The sequence below is a fragment of the Theobroma cacao genome, chromosome 5 (assembly GCF_000208745.1).
Source record: "Theobroma cacao cultivar B97-61/B2 chromosome 5, Criollo_cocoa_genome_V2, whole genome shotgun sequence".
Lineage (NCBI taxonomy): Eukaryota > Viridiplantae > Streptophyta > Magnoliopsida > Malvales > Malvaceae > Theobroma > Theobroma cacao.
Genome location: NC_030854.1, coordinates 38,050,890 through 38,065,374, shown reverse-complemented (window position 1 = coordinate 38,065,374; position 14,485 = coordinate 38,050,890). Strand labels below are relative to the sequence as shown.

General features: G+C 36.9%; 2 protein-coding genes and 1 pseudogene across 4 annotated transcripts; 2 read left to right on the top strand and 1 right to left on the bottom strand.

Annotated features, from left to right (window-relative positions):
* LOC18600408 lies at window positions 666-2,614 on the bottom strand (annotated as a pseudogene).
* Window positions 3,258-7,792, top strand: LOC18600407 (alpha-crystallin domain-containing protein 22.3). The gene is made up of 3 exons (XM_007030816.2): window positions 3,258-3,462; window positions 6,551-6,918; window positions 7,362-7,792. Exons 1-3 carry the CDS (start codon window positions 3,446-3,448, stop codon window positions 7,592-7,594), a joined length of 618 nt encoding a protein of 205 aa, XP_007030878.2. The 5' UTR covers window positions 3,258-3,445; the 3' UTR covers window positions 7,595-7,792.
* LOC18507158 (alpha-crystallin domain-containing protein 22.3) lies at window positions 9,067-13,572 on the top strand. Of its 3 annotated transcripts, none has more exons than XM_018120799.1 (3): window positions 9,067-9,270; window positions 12,340-12,707; window positions 13,151-13,572. In XM_018120799.1, exons 1-3 carry the CDS (start codon window positions 9,197-9,199, stop codon window positions 13,378-13,380), a joined length of 672 nt encoding a protein of 223 aa, XP_017976288.1. In that variant the 5' UTR covers window positions 9,067-9,196; the 3' UTR covers window positions 13,381-13,572. The 3 variants fall into 3 exon arrangements, with proteins under 3 accessions (XP_017976288.1, XP_017976289.1, XP_007099598.2); XM_018120800.1 differs by having other exon boundaries at window positions 9,067-9,299; XM_007099536.2 differs by lacking the exon at window positions 9,067-9,270 and adding an exon at window positions 11,679-11,848.

The window sequence follows — 14,485 nt, the reverse complement described above, 5'->3', positions numbered from 1 at the left end:
AAAAACAGATAGGTTCTGCCACTCCTAGGCATCACCAGTGTCCCTTACAGATACCCAAGCAAGGCTCAACATGACTACTCTTTATCTCTATATATACTGTGTATAGCTAGGAACAGGACTAGATTAGTCAAATCATCTCCAAGCTTTCTTCCAAAGAACCCTTCTGTTGTCCAGATCAGATTTCTTCTATCAAAATCTCAAAAAGGGGAATGGGAAAAAGCAAGGGATGGGGCTTGTCCCGAGTGAAACATCAGTTAGACAATACTCATGGCAATCTCCTCATGCTTGAGATGAGAGGTTGCAGACAAGGCATGCCATTAGATATGCCTCTTTTTCATCACAATTCCTTCAAGAATCCCATCAGTGCCAAAATTTCCTGAAAACTGTTGAGGATCAACTCGCCCTGGCAACTGGAACGAGATTGAGAAATGCCCTGGTGGGCAAAGGTTCTGTGATAGCATTTCAAACATTTGGGAGAACCTGTACACTGTTTTCTCACCGGTTGTTGTCACTCCCCGTATTACTACCTTGCCATCATTTTCTACTTCACAGCTAAATTCACCTGCAGCACAAAGAGTTGCTACTTTCATGTAACAAAGATAATAAAGCAACAGAAAAAGGGAAATGATTGGTAGTGAGCTACTATATGAAGCATAATCCTGCAATGTTATAAAATACTTCTGAAGGTACCCTTAATTGACATTAAAGAACAAGGAATATTAAGTGCTAATCAAGAACTTTCTTTCATCTCTTTTCACCCCTGGAAGAGAGACACGGAACATGTAAGAGTCTTCACATTCAGCAATGTCCATGAGTCCTATGATTGGCCCCACCTGTCCCATGGCTGCACTGCCAGTCAATGCAGCTCCACTTTTGGTGGCAGCCGCAATATTAGCCAACTCTTCCCTAGTTGGGGGAGATGGGAAGAATAACATTGCTGCACCATCGTTCTTAGCACTGCAGGTTTCATGTTTTGTTAGGACAGGAGCCTTAGATGTCATGGCTGCATCAGTAGATGATGTACTCTTGATAGTTGGCGGTATCCGAAAATGTTCATCCCGGCATCTGAAAATGTCTTGCAGTCGTCTTGCTTTCTGGGAGCCAAGAAAAGATCCAAGGTGAGACAAATCTCCAGTAGGTTCAGCCACCTGCACTGGCACAACATATAAATTCTCACTGTCAAGTGAACCATGCAACCTTGCAGCATCTCTATCCAAGGAAAAATCTCCTATTCCAGTTAGCCTCGCAAACCTTGCAATGTCCTCTATCCTAATGTAAGAAATCTCAGGGTTGTGAATAAATACAATGTTTTCAATGATACTTTATTGATTTTTCAACCAAGAATGAGGATGCAATTCCAGAGGGAAAAGATCAGGAAACTGAGGATAGATAGCTGCAGGCTCATCACCAGGAGGGGTAGGCAGGTTGCCCTTAAAGAACTAATCAAGCAATGGCGACTTCACCACTAAAGATTTATTAGCCTTGCGGAGTATATAATGGTATATCCGCTCAACTTGTACTATTTTTATGTGTGAACCGGCTAGTTGGTCCGAAGTATACAGTGGAAGGCCCTCGGCTTTTCTCTGCAAAACTGACTTATGGCACTTTTCCCCTTCCAAATCTGGCCCAAAGTAGCTACCTATGATGGAGTATAAAAGGAAGTGCTGGTCCTTATTTGGCATCAGTGCATTTGGTATCTTCTTGGATCTTAACTCTGTAACAGCAAGAGAATCATTGGTCTGAGATGGGCTGGCCATAGCAGCTGTACTCACTGTAAATAAAATTCTGCAAGAAGAACAGATATCACTTGGAAATCAAACATGAATTTCAGACAAAGTGAACCTTATGTAACAATCATAGATCATATAACTCCCAACTTTAGACAGTGATATAGAAAGCACCCATCAACCTTTTAATAGTTATATGGTTTGTAGTAATACAAATTCTGAGTGAAAAGTAGTCCAAATGATGAAGGGCCAAGGCAAATCATGAGAGTACCATAGTTTTCCAATCATGTATATAGTCAAATAAATTGTAGAGATAAGCCAGAGGGAGAAAACACAAGGAAAATTTAAATTTCAGGCAGAAACATAGGGAACTGCTCATGCACAGAATAAAGATGACTGATTTCAAACCATACATGCAATTTACTATGTGAATTTGACCACCATTATCTAACAGATATAGCTTCTCGATCAAAAACTTTGATTGCTGTTTTACAGACAAAATTCCATGGAACCAAACAAACCCAGCAGTTATTTCATATACAACATTTGAAACAAACTACTATGCAAAAAATATCTTTGGGTCCAACCCCAAACAAAATGTTTCAGAAAAAGAAAGAGAGACAAAGAATCACAGTTCCATTGACTGATACACGCAAACACATTACATTATACATTCTGCAATATTGCATTTGATCAGTAGAGACAGAACATGAAAAAATATCTTTGGGTCCAACCCCACACAAAAAGTTTCAGAAAAAGAAAGAAAGACAAAGAATCACAGTTCCATTGACTGATACATGCAAACACATTACATTATACATTCTGCAATATTGCATTTGATCAGTAGAGATAGAATATGAGAAGCTGACCAGAGAAGGGGACTGTGGGGCCGGAGCCAGTAAAGTTGAAAATGAGGTTGTAGTTGTTTTTGCTCTTTTGAAGTGAATTAAGGAGTGAGAAAATGCTGATATTTTCTAAAGCTGTGGTATCATGCACCACAGCACCAGACGGGCAGACCAGTGGGAACTGATATCGGTCAAATCCAGTTATTAACTTGTAATAAAAGAGTTCCAAGTTCTAACTTGTCACAGGGGCTCTTTGGGAATTTGAAGTATATTTTCAGCAGAAACATTCTGGAATTTGTCTGGATTTTCTACATTAACGCCTTCCCATGAATTTTGGAAGTATACTTAACGCCTTCCCATGAATTTTCTACATTAAACAAATGATGGAAAACAGCAACATTTAAATCAGTTAAGCCATATTTGGATATCTGCTGTGCCAAAAGACACGGTAAGCACCTTTCCAAAAGAAAATACTAATGAATTTGTACCCCAGCTTTGGAAAATCAACTACAAATGGTAAGTATATCTGCATACAACAATGGTAGAAATAATATCATCAAAAAGATTATAATAATCTTATTTATGAACAGTGAAAATTTTAAAAATTAATTTTTGTGGAGTGCTTGTATTAAAAAGAGAAAATATAAAAAAACCCATTAAAATAAAAGAACAAAATGAAGGCAAGAGTACGGTGCTCCAACAGCACCCAATCATTTCCAACGCAGTCCCACTCTGTCTGACCCTCGCTATTTTGGCAAAAGCCATTGGCCCAGAGATGGAAAATTAAATGACTATAGATTCTTTCACAATGGAAATCATGATGAAAACTCACTGAAATACTATCAGCCTTGCTCACATCAGGTGACTCTTTCAATGGCTTCTCCAATGAGGTAAAGATACCCAGATGGTCATACATCTCTTTTTACAGATTCTCATGCGTGCTATGTATGTATCTAATGATGTATGTTCGTAATGTGCATTGTGGTAAGCTGAAAAGTTACAGCCTTGAATTCCCTATTTTGCTAATTTTCTAATCTATAAGTTTATTCTATATTCTTTCTGGGTTTGGATGTAATATTGACCATTAATCATGATGATGATGGCTGATGAATGATTGTTTGAGGTTTTTATGCTTCATGTTATGCTCGATACCATCTTGGTGGTTAATTTTTTCCGGCAAAGAATTAAACTTTCATGGTTAAAGTGTTTATCATCTGTTAGGTGCAGAAAGGAAGGATTTTTATTTTTAGGATTGCTGTATACAATCTTTTCAATGATAAGAAAAACAGAGGTAAAAGAATGTGGTTGGAGATTGAATTAGGATAAAATGCTATCTTCATCTTTGTTTGCTTTTTTGGGAGTTTGGATTCCATTGCCGACAGCCAATCCATGTTAAGGTTTTTCCTAGGGTTTATGGGCTAACTTTTTTTCCTATTTTTGGAATTTAGATAACGGCTATTGGAGCTTTTCTCTGAAAATGATTATTCTCTTGTTCAGGAAAATTAAGGGTAATGTTTATTGACTTGTCCCTGCCAAATGGTAACCAGCCAGCTTCTCCTCATTCTGAAAAGATTGAGACTTCTTTCTTTCCAACATTAAATCAGCCATGAAACCTGTTTCTGCATTACCTAGAACTCAAAATTCCCTGATAAGCAGAATGACTAAAACAACACAAAAAACCTAGTGTGTCTACACCTATCCACCAACCCAACTTTTTATTCGTGAGATCATAGTTGTATGGGTCATCACATGGATGCTAGGCAATGCGTTCAGAGTGCTTCTGTAAGGCATATGATAAATCTTTGGATTCATCAAAGAGTATAATTAAACTATCGTAATCAATAAAGTAGGTAGTACTACACTTTGGAATCACATTTATCATCAATCCAACTGTGAAAGATTATATAATAAATTTGATATATTAAATAAAATTTTGAAGTAATTGAAGAACAAAAGAAAGATTACAGAAAAGGATTTGCTTAGAAGTTTATTTTTCTCTACGAGCAATGTATAGCAAATCAAAAGGAGGACATGCGGTCACAGAAACACATCCAAAACAGGATATCTGAGGTAAAAGAACTAATATTACATATCATGATTGTCATGTGCTGCACAACATTAACTAGGATATAGATGGCCAAATCTGATACAAGTACGTAAAATGTTTTCAAAGCATTTCTATTGGGGTTAGAGGGTTGAAGAGGCATACCCCATGGATCTAAGGTGTCATGAAGTGTCTGACACAGTTATTTTGGGTTAAAGTGAAGAGTCTTCTTGTCTTATAGGTTATGTGAGAATTAGGATCTATGTCAAAGGACTTACTAAACCAGATGTTTCAATTTTTAAAATAAAAATTTGTTATTATAAATCCCTATATTTGGAGCAAGTTTTGGAGATTCCATCAATAAAGGATGCCCACAAAATGTTATTGCTCTTAAATTTATTCAGGGATCATCCTTTTTGTGCATGGGGCTTGTCCTGATCTCTCTGTGAAATACATAGTCAAGCATCTGAGGAATTATCTTATGGACATGGATTACAATGCATAAGTGCATCTAATTCGGTTTAATCATCTTTGAATTAGCACTAATGAATTGATATATCTAGGTCCAATACAACCAAATTTCATCCACTCTACACCATGTTGTCTAAAGAAATATTCATAGCTGCCCTCATTTGCTATTTTTTCTTTCTGGATTACTATCTGTTCTTTATCATTTCTCCAAAAGTAAACTTCTAATGCATAATAGTCAGAGTTTCTTCGAATGAGGGTGTGAAGCATTGATTGTGTGGTTTGAAGAGTTCCTTGAAAATCAGAAGTTTTCCAAAAGAAAGCTTATCTAATGGTAGCATAAGTAAGCTTTCCAAAACAAAGCTGACAAATTGATTTCTTGAAAATCAGAAGTACACGCATGCTATGTGCGCGTTCTCCATGTATGAAATCCAGAGATGACTGGACTTGTCTCATTGTGGACAAGTGTAATTTGCACTGATTAATACATGTGTCTTGATCTAAAACTTACAAACTTGACTCTCATTATTTACTGTGTTTCATGTATGTATAACACGCGCATAATGCGCGTATCTTCCTATTTGGATGAGAGCAACAATTCAGCTTTATTACTTGGAAGTTTCTTTATGCTATTAAGTAAGGAATCTGTTGGAAACATAAAAATTTGCAGTAAAAGGAAAAAAATATGGAAAGCTGCGACGGACATATTAATAATTTAAAAGGGAAATAATAAATTCAGCAGCTGCAGAGTTGACTTGGATTACTCTGATGGACTTTATATAAGATGCGGTTGTAAATTTCAGCCATTACCTACGTCTTTTACAATTGTGTAATATACATTAGGGAAATCATACTTTCTTAGCAATGAATTCTCAGATTATGAGTTGTGGAGAAGATGGGGATGATTTATCAGAAAGATTGAGAGCCTTTAATATCAATGATGGGGTTCTAAGGTTTAAGCAAAACTACTTAAAATGTGGTGGTTTTTGGTTTCAATTATGTTGTTGGTGATTTGATGCATGCCAATGTCTAGTTGCATTAGTTCTCCATTTGTTTATGTTTGTAGTTCTGGAATTTTGTGTCATAGTTCTATGAAAACTATATTGTTCTTGTGGTGCTTAACTCTGAAATTAGCTACAATCTGTGTTTTCTTAATGTTTGATTTTTATGACTGAGGAGAAAAGATGAATTAAATAATTGATATCCATGTATTTAAACTATGGTTTATTTGGTATGTGTTTCTCCATGTTTTGTTTTCATAAGATTTCCTACCCGTTCTTCCAATGGATTATTAAACAAGCCAAGTTTTATTGCTGATGTCTTGAACAAACTCAATAACATATGATAGAAATGGTTGGGCTGGTGGGAGGCAATGTAAGTAGTCGCATTGCTGAGGTAGTTTTAGTTTCCTAGGGCTTCAGCTAGTGTTCATGTGCAAATGTGGCAGTCTACATATCTTCTGGCAGGTTTGAGAGGACAAAAAGTGAAAATAATGAGCCTAATCGCATGAATCCCCAGCAACCAGTTCTGGATGTGGCTCCTCTCAATTGTGTGCCATACATCGGTCCACCAAACCCAGGTGATATGTTTTCCTCACCAACCAAAGAGCAGACTAAGGCTTCAGAAACAATCGGTCCAGCTATGATATTTCTGCCTTCCCAATCAACCAGGGAGGAGTTGGATAATATGATGGCTAATACCAAATACGGAGTTGCACTCACTGGGGCTGCTGCAACGGGTGCAATTGGACCAGTTAGAGGGTTAAGGGACATCAGTGATTTGGAGGATTCATACTTTTTCCGTGTCAACGTTCCTGGGGCATCAATGGAGAAAGGTAAGTTTCTGTAATGTTTAAGCATTTGATCAATGAATCTGCTCATGATTGCTTTACTTGCTAGTTTTAGGATTGAGGATGTTCATTTTCTTCATTTGATCAAAAAGCCTAACCTCTCTGGTAGAATGCGGAAACGGCAGTGGGGAATGGTTCATCATGTGATATAACTCCCTGGAGGAAGTGCATCATGTGCATATCTTCTGGCATCAGTGTGTTTGGAAATCCCTTGAAATAATATGATTCTTTGATAATTGTTTGCCACAGCATTTTCTCACCTAATGTCATTAAACCTCCATTCCAGGATTTAGGATTTAAGCTAATCTATACGCCATGAATCTCAACTTGTGTTTGTTAGAAAAGCTTGAATCATCTTATTCGTCTGTCTATTCTATTACTGATTTTTCCAGGAATGATAATTGTGATATCTGACTTTATGAGTGCAGGAGACTTCAGTTGTGACATTGAACCTGATGGAACAGTAGTAATAAAAGGCATTTCAACAACTGGTGAGAAAGTAGTATATTGGGGCTCTCTAGTCTTCGATATGCTGACACAAAATCTAGGCCCGCTGGGACCCTTCACCATCTCATTCCAGCTACCAGGTCCTGTCAATCCCCAAGAAGTTGTTAGTCGTTTGGCTGATGGAATTTTTGAAGCCATTGTGAAGAAGAAGTGATTGAGAATGCCTAGGAGAAAGGGTGAGCAGGGGGAGCCCTGGGAATGACTTTTCTTCCCCTTCCTCCATCTTAGCATTACGTGTCTTATACTTATAGGCTTTAAGCGTCAGTCTAGAAAATGTGGAGATCATCATATGAACTTGGTGTTTAAAACTTTCATTTGGAATCAATAAATTGCTATCTCCAGCCTTTCCTTATCTTTGTTTTTTTCCTTTTTAATTGAATATTTGGCTGTGGTATCACTCATTAGAGACCTCATTGAGTATTCATCCCAAGTCCCATAGTATCAATCCTAAGCAGCCTGTTGAACATTTCCACTTGAAACAGGAAGAATCACACCATCATGCAAGAATGGTGGACTTTCTCTTAATAATGCCATTTCCAAACTCCAATTCCAGATATATTCATAAACTTCAATTGAACTATTGTGTCTTTCTGGATATATCAAATTGGACTAATAACTCTTCCCCTTCATATCATCTTACTATTTTGCACAATATATATGTTACCATAACCAGACAAAATGACCCGGAGATCCAATTCAATCAGTTGGATGACTGATTCTTCCAATCAAAGAGCTTAGGACTTGCATACAATGCAATGAAAAATCAAGGGGCATAAAAAGCAATAGTCCCGAACATAAACAAAAAGTGGCATCAACTTTCTCGACCCAAAGCGTCTGACAGAGCTGTTTTGCCGGGTCTACTGCAACCTTCCTCTAAAACTACCTTGAAAATAGGAGCTTGTCATAGGGCAAACACTGGAAATTTACTCTTTTTACACAACATTATGTATAACACGAAATTACCAGCTACATTATACATTCTGCAATATTGCGTTTGATCAGTGGGAGATAGAATATGAGACGCTGGCCAGTGAAGGGTAATGTGAGACTGGAGCTAGTAAAGTTGAAAAATGAGGTTGTAAATGTTTCTGCTCTTTTGAAGTGAATTAAGGAGTGAGAAAATGCTGATATTGTCTAAAGCTATGGCTTCATGCACCCCAGCACCAGACAGGCAGACCAGTGAGAACAGATATCAGTCAAATCCAGTTCTTAACTTTTCATGGAAGAGTTCTTAACTTTTCATGGAAGAGTTCTAACTTGTCCTAGGCGCTCTTTGGGAATTTGAAGTATATTTACAACAGAAACATTCAGGAATTTGTCTGGATTGCTATTACTCATCCACAAACACAAACATTTAAATCTGTTAAGCCATATTTAGATATCTTTTGTGTCAAAAGATAAGGTAAGCAACCTTCCAAAAAAATCTAATGAATTTGTACCACCAGCTTTGGAAAATCAATTACAAATGGTAAGTATATCTGCCTATAATAATGGTAGAACATAGAGGATTTTACGATTAAATTAATATCATCAAAAGATTATATTAATCTTATTTATGAACAGTGAATATTTTTTAAAATTAATTATATGTGGAGTGATTGTACTGAGAAGAGAAAATACAAAAAACCCAAACAAAAAAAACACAAAATTAAGGTAAGAGCACGGTGCTCCTGCACCCAATCACTTCCAACGCAGTTCCACTCTGTCTGACCCTCCCTATTTTGGCAAAAACCATTCGCCAGAGGAGGAAAATTAAATGACTATAGATTCTTTCACAATGGAAATCATGTTGAAAACTTACTGGAAAACTATCAGTCTTGCTCATATCAGGTGACTCTTTCAATGGCTTCTCCAATGAGGTAAAGATACCCAGATGGCCATACATCTCTTTTTACATATTCTCAAGCATGTTATGTATGTATCTAATGATGCATGTTCGTAATGTGCAGTGGTGTAAGCGGAAAAGTTTCAGCTTTGAATTCCCAGTTTTGCAAATTTTCAAATGTATAAGTTTATGACATGTTCTTTCTGGGCTTGGGATGTAATCTTGAACATTGATCCTGATGATGATGGATTGTTTGATGTTTGTGTGCTTCATGATATGCTCGATACCATCTTGGTTTTTAATTTTTTCTGGCAAAGAATTAAGCTTTCATGGTTAAAGTGTTTATCATCTGTTAGGTGCAGAAAGGAAGGATTTTTATTTTTAGGATTGCTGTTTACAAACTTTTCAATGATAAGAAAAACAAAGGTAAAAGAATGTAGTTGGAGATTGAATTAGGAGGAAATGCTATCTTCATCTTTCTTTGCTTTTAGGGGGAGTTTGGATTCCATTGCCAAGAGCCAATCCATGTTAAGGGTCTTCCTAGGGTTTATGGGATAACTTTTCTCCTATTTTCGGAATTTAGATAATGGCTATTAGAGCTTTTCTCTGAAAATATTGATTCTCTTGTTTAGGAAAATTAAGGGTAATGTTTATTAACTTGTCCTTGCCAAGTGGAAACCGGCCAGCTTCTCCTCATTCCCAAAAGATTGATACTTCTTTGTTCCCAACACTAAATCAGCTATGAAAGCTGTTTCTGCATTAACTAGAACTCAAAATTTCCTGCTAAGAATGACTAAAACAACACAGAAAAACCTAGTGTCTTTATACCTATGCACCAACCCAACGTTTTATTCGTGAGATCATAGTTGTATGGGTCATCACATGGATGCTAGGCAATGCGTTCAGAGTGCTTCTATAAGACACATGATAAATCTTTGGATTCATCAAAGAGTTAAATTAAACATCTATAATCAATAAAGTAGGTAGTACAATTATCATCAATCCAAGTGTGAAAGATTATGTGATAAATTTGATATATTAAATAAAATTTTGAAGTAATTGAAGAACAAAGGAAAGATTACAGAAAAGGATTTGCTTAGAAGTATATTTTTCTCTCTGAGCAATGTATTGCAAATCAAAAGGAGGACATGCAGTCACAGAAACAGATCCAAAACAGGATATCTGAGGTAAAAGAACTAATATTACCTATCGTGATGGTCATATGCTGCACAACATTAACTAGGATACAGATGGCCAAATCCAATACATGTATGTAAAATTTTTTGGAATCTTTTCTATCGGGGTTAGATGGTTGAAGAGCCATACCATATGGATCTAAGGTGTCATGAAGTGTGTGACACGGTTCTTTTGGGTTGAAAGCGAAGAGTTTTCTTGTGATATAAGTTATGTGAGAAATAGGATCTAGGTCGAAGGACTTACTAAACTAGATGTTTCAATTTTTACAATAAAAATTTGTTATTATAAATCTTTATATTTGGAGCAAGTTTCGGAGATTCCATTAGTAAAGGATGCCCACAAAATGTTATTGCTCTTAAATTTATTCAGGGATCATCCTTTTTGTGCCTGGGGCTTGTCCTGATCTCTCTGTGAAATACATAGACAAGCATCTGAGGAATTATCTTATGGACATGGATTACAACGCATCAATGCATCTAATTGGGTTTAATCATCTTTGAATTAGCACTAATGAATTGATATATCTAGGTCCAACACAACCAAATTTCGATCACTCTACACCATGTTGTCTAAAGAAATATTCTTAGTTGCCCTCATTTGCTATTTTTTCTTTCTGGATTACTATCTGTACCTTATCATTTCTCCAAAATTAAACTTCTAATGCATAATAGTCAGAGTTTCTTAGAATGAGGGTGTGAAGCATTGATTGTGTGGTTTGAAGAGTTCCTTGAAAATCAGAAGTTTTCCAAAAGAAAGCTTATCTAATGGTAGCATAAGTCAGCTTTCCAAAAGAAAGCTGACAAGTTGATTTCTTGTAAATCAGAAGTACGTGCATGTTATGCGCGTGTCCTCCACGTACGGAACCCAGAGATGACTGGACTTGTCTGAATGTGGACATGTGTAATATGCACTGATTAATAGATGTGTCTTGATCTAAAACTTACAAACTCGACTCTCATCATTCACCATGTTTCATGTATGTATAACACGCGTGTGATGCGCGTATCTTCCTATTTGGATGAGAGCAACAATTCAGCTTTATTACTTGGAAGTTTCTTTATGCTATTAAGTAAGGAATCTGTTGGAAACATAAAAATTTGCAGTAAAAGGAAAAAAATATGGAAGGCTGCGAAGGACATATTAATAATTTAAAAGGGAAATAATAAATGGGGCAGCTGGAGAGTTGACTTGGATTACTCTGATGAACATTATATAAGGCGCGGTTGTAAATTTCAGCCATAACCTACATCTTTTACAATTGTGTAATATAGATTAGGGAAATCATACTTTCTTAGCAATGAACTCTCAGATTGTGAGTAGCGGAGAAGATGGGGATGATTTATCAGAAAGATTGAGAGCCCTTAATCTCAATGATGGGGTTCTAAGGTTTGAGCAAAACTACTTGAGATGTAATAGTTTTTGGTTTCAATTATGTTGTTGGTGATTTGATGCATGCCAATGTCTAGTTACATTAGTTCTCCATTTATTTATGTTAGTAGTTTTGGAATTTTGTGTCACAGTTCTACAAAAACTAAATTGTTCTTGTGGTGCAAAACTCTGCAATTAGCTACAATCTATGTTTTCTTAAGGTTTGATTTTTATGACTGAGGAGAAAAGATGAATTAAATAAATGATATCTAGGTATTTAAACTACAGTTTATTTGGTATGTGTTTCTCCATGTTTTGTTTTCATAAGATTTTCTACCTGTTCTTCCAATGGATTATTAAACAAGCAAAGTTTTATTACTGATGTTTTGAAAAAACTCTACAACGTAAGATACCGGTGGGAGGCAATGTATTGCTGAGGTAGTTTAAGTTTCCTAGGGCTTCAGGTAGTGTTCATGTGCAAATTTGACAGTCCACATATCTTCTGGCAGGTCTGACAGGACAGAAGGTGAAAATAATGAACCTAATCGCATGAATCCCCAGCAACCAGTTCTTGATGTGCCTCCTCTCAGTTGTGTGCATTACATTGGTCCACCAAGCCCAGGTGATACATTTTCCTCACCAACCAGAGAGCAGACTGAGGCTTCAGAAAGAATCGGTCCAGCTATGATATTTCTGCCTTCCCAATCAACCAGGGAGGAGTTGGATAATATGATGGCTCATACCAAATATGGAGTTGCACTCACTGGGGCTGCTGCAACAGGCTCAATTGGACCACTTAGAGGGTTAAGGAACATCAGTGAATCGGAGGATTCATACCATTTCCGTGTCAACGTTCCTGGGGCATCAATGGAGAAAGGTAAGTTTCTGTAATGTTTAAGCATTTGATTAATCAATCTGCTCATGATTGCTTTCCTTGCTAGTCTTAAGATTGGGGATGTTCATTTTCTTCATTTGATCAAAAAGCCTAACCTCTTTGGTAGAAAGAGGAAAGGGCAGTGGGGAATGGTTCATCATGTGATATAACTCACTGGAGGAAGTGCATCATGTGCATATCTTCGGACATCAGTGTGGTTGGAAATCCCTTGAAATAATATGATTCTTTGATAATTGTTTGCCACAGCATTTCCTCACCTAATGTCATTAAACCTCCATTCCAGGATTTAGGATTCAAGCTAATCTATATGTCATGAATCTCAACTTGTGTCTGTTAGAAAAGCTTGAATCATCTTATTCATCTGTCTATTCTATTACTGATTTTTCCAGGAATGATAATTGTGATATATTACTTTATGAGTGCAGGAGACTTCAGCTGTGACATTGAACCTGATGGAACAGTAGTAATAAAGGGGATTTCAACAACTGGTGAGAAAGTAGTACATTGGGGCTCTCTAGTCTTCGAAATGCTGACACAAAATCTGGGCCCGCTGGGACCGTTCACCATCTCATTCCAGCTACCAGGTCCTGTCAATCCCCAAGAAGTTGTTAGTCGTTTGGCTGATGGAATTTTTGAAGCCATTGTGAAGAAGTGATTGAGAATGCCTAGGAGAAACGGAGGGCAGGGGATGCCCTGGGAATGACTTTTCTTCCCCTGCCTCCATCTTAGCATTATGTATGTTATAGGCTTTATGCGTCAGTCTAGAAAATGTGGAGATCATCAAATGAACTTGGTGTTTAAAACTTTCTTTTGGATTCAATAAATTGTTATCTCCAGCCTTTCCTTTTCTCTGTTTTTTTCCCTTTCAATTGAATATTTGGCTGTGGTATCAATCAGAAGCAGCCTGTTGAACGTTTGCACTTGAAACAGGAAGAATCACACTATCATGCAAGAATGATGGAACTTCTCTTAATAATGCTATTTCCAAACTCCAATTCCAGATATATTCATAAACTTCAATTGAGCTATTGTGTCGTTCTGGGTATGTCAGATTGGACTAATAACTCTTCCTCTTCATATCTTCTTACTATTTTGCAAAATATATATATGTTAACGCAACCAGACAAAGTGACCTAGAGATCCAATTCAGGGACTTGGATGACTGATTCTTCCAATCAAAGAGCTTAGGACTTGCATGCAATGCAATCAAAAATCAAGGGGCATAAAAAGCATTGGTCCCAAATATAAACATAAAGTGGCATCTACTTTCTCAATCCAAAGCGTCTGACAGAGTTGTGTTGGCAGGTCTCCTGCAACCTTCGTCTAAAACTACCTTGGAATTAGGAGCTTGTCATAAGGTAAATTCTGCAAATTTAATCTTTTTACACAACATTATGTTTAACATGAAATTACCAGCTACATTATACATTCTGCAATATTGCATTTGATCAGTAGAGATAGAATATGAGAAGCTGGCCAGTGAAAGGTACTGTGAGACTGGAGCCAGTAAAGTTGAAAATGGTGATATTGTCCTGTGGCTTCATGCACCCCAGCACCAGACAGGCAGACCAGAGAGAACATATATCAGTCAAATCCAATTCTTAACATTTCATGAAAGAGTTCTAACTTGTCACAGGGTCTCTTTGGGAATTTGAAGTATATTTTCAACAGAAACATTCAGGGATTTGTCTGGATTGCTATTACTTTTCCACAAAGTGACAGAAAACAGAAACATTTAAATCTGTTAAGCCATATTTGGA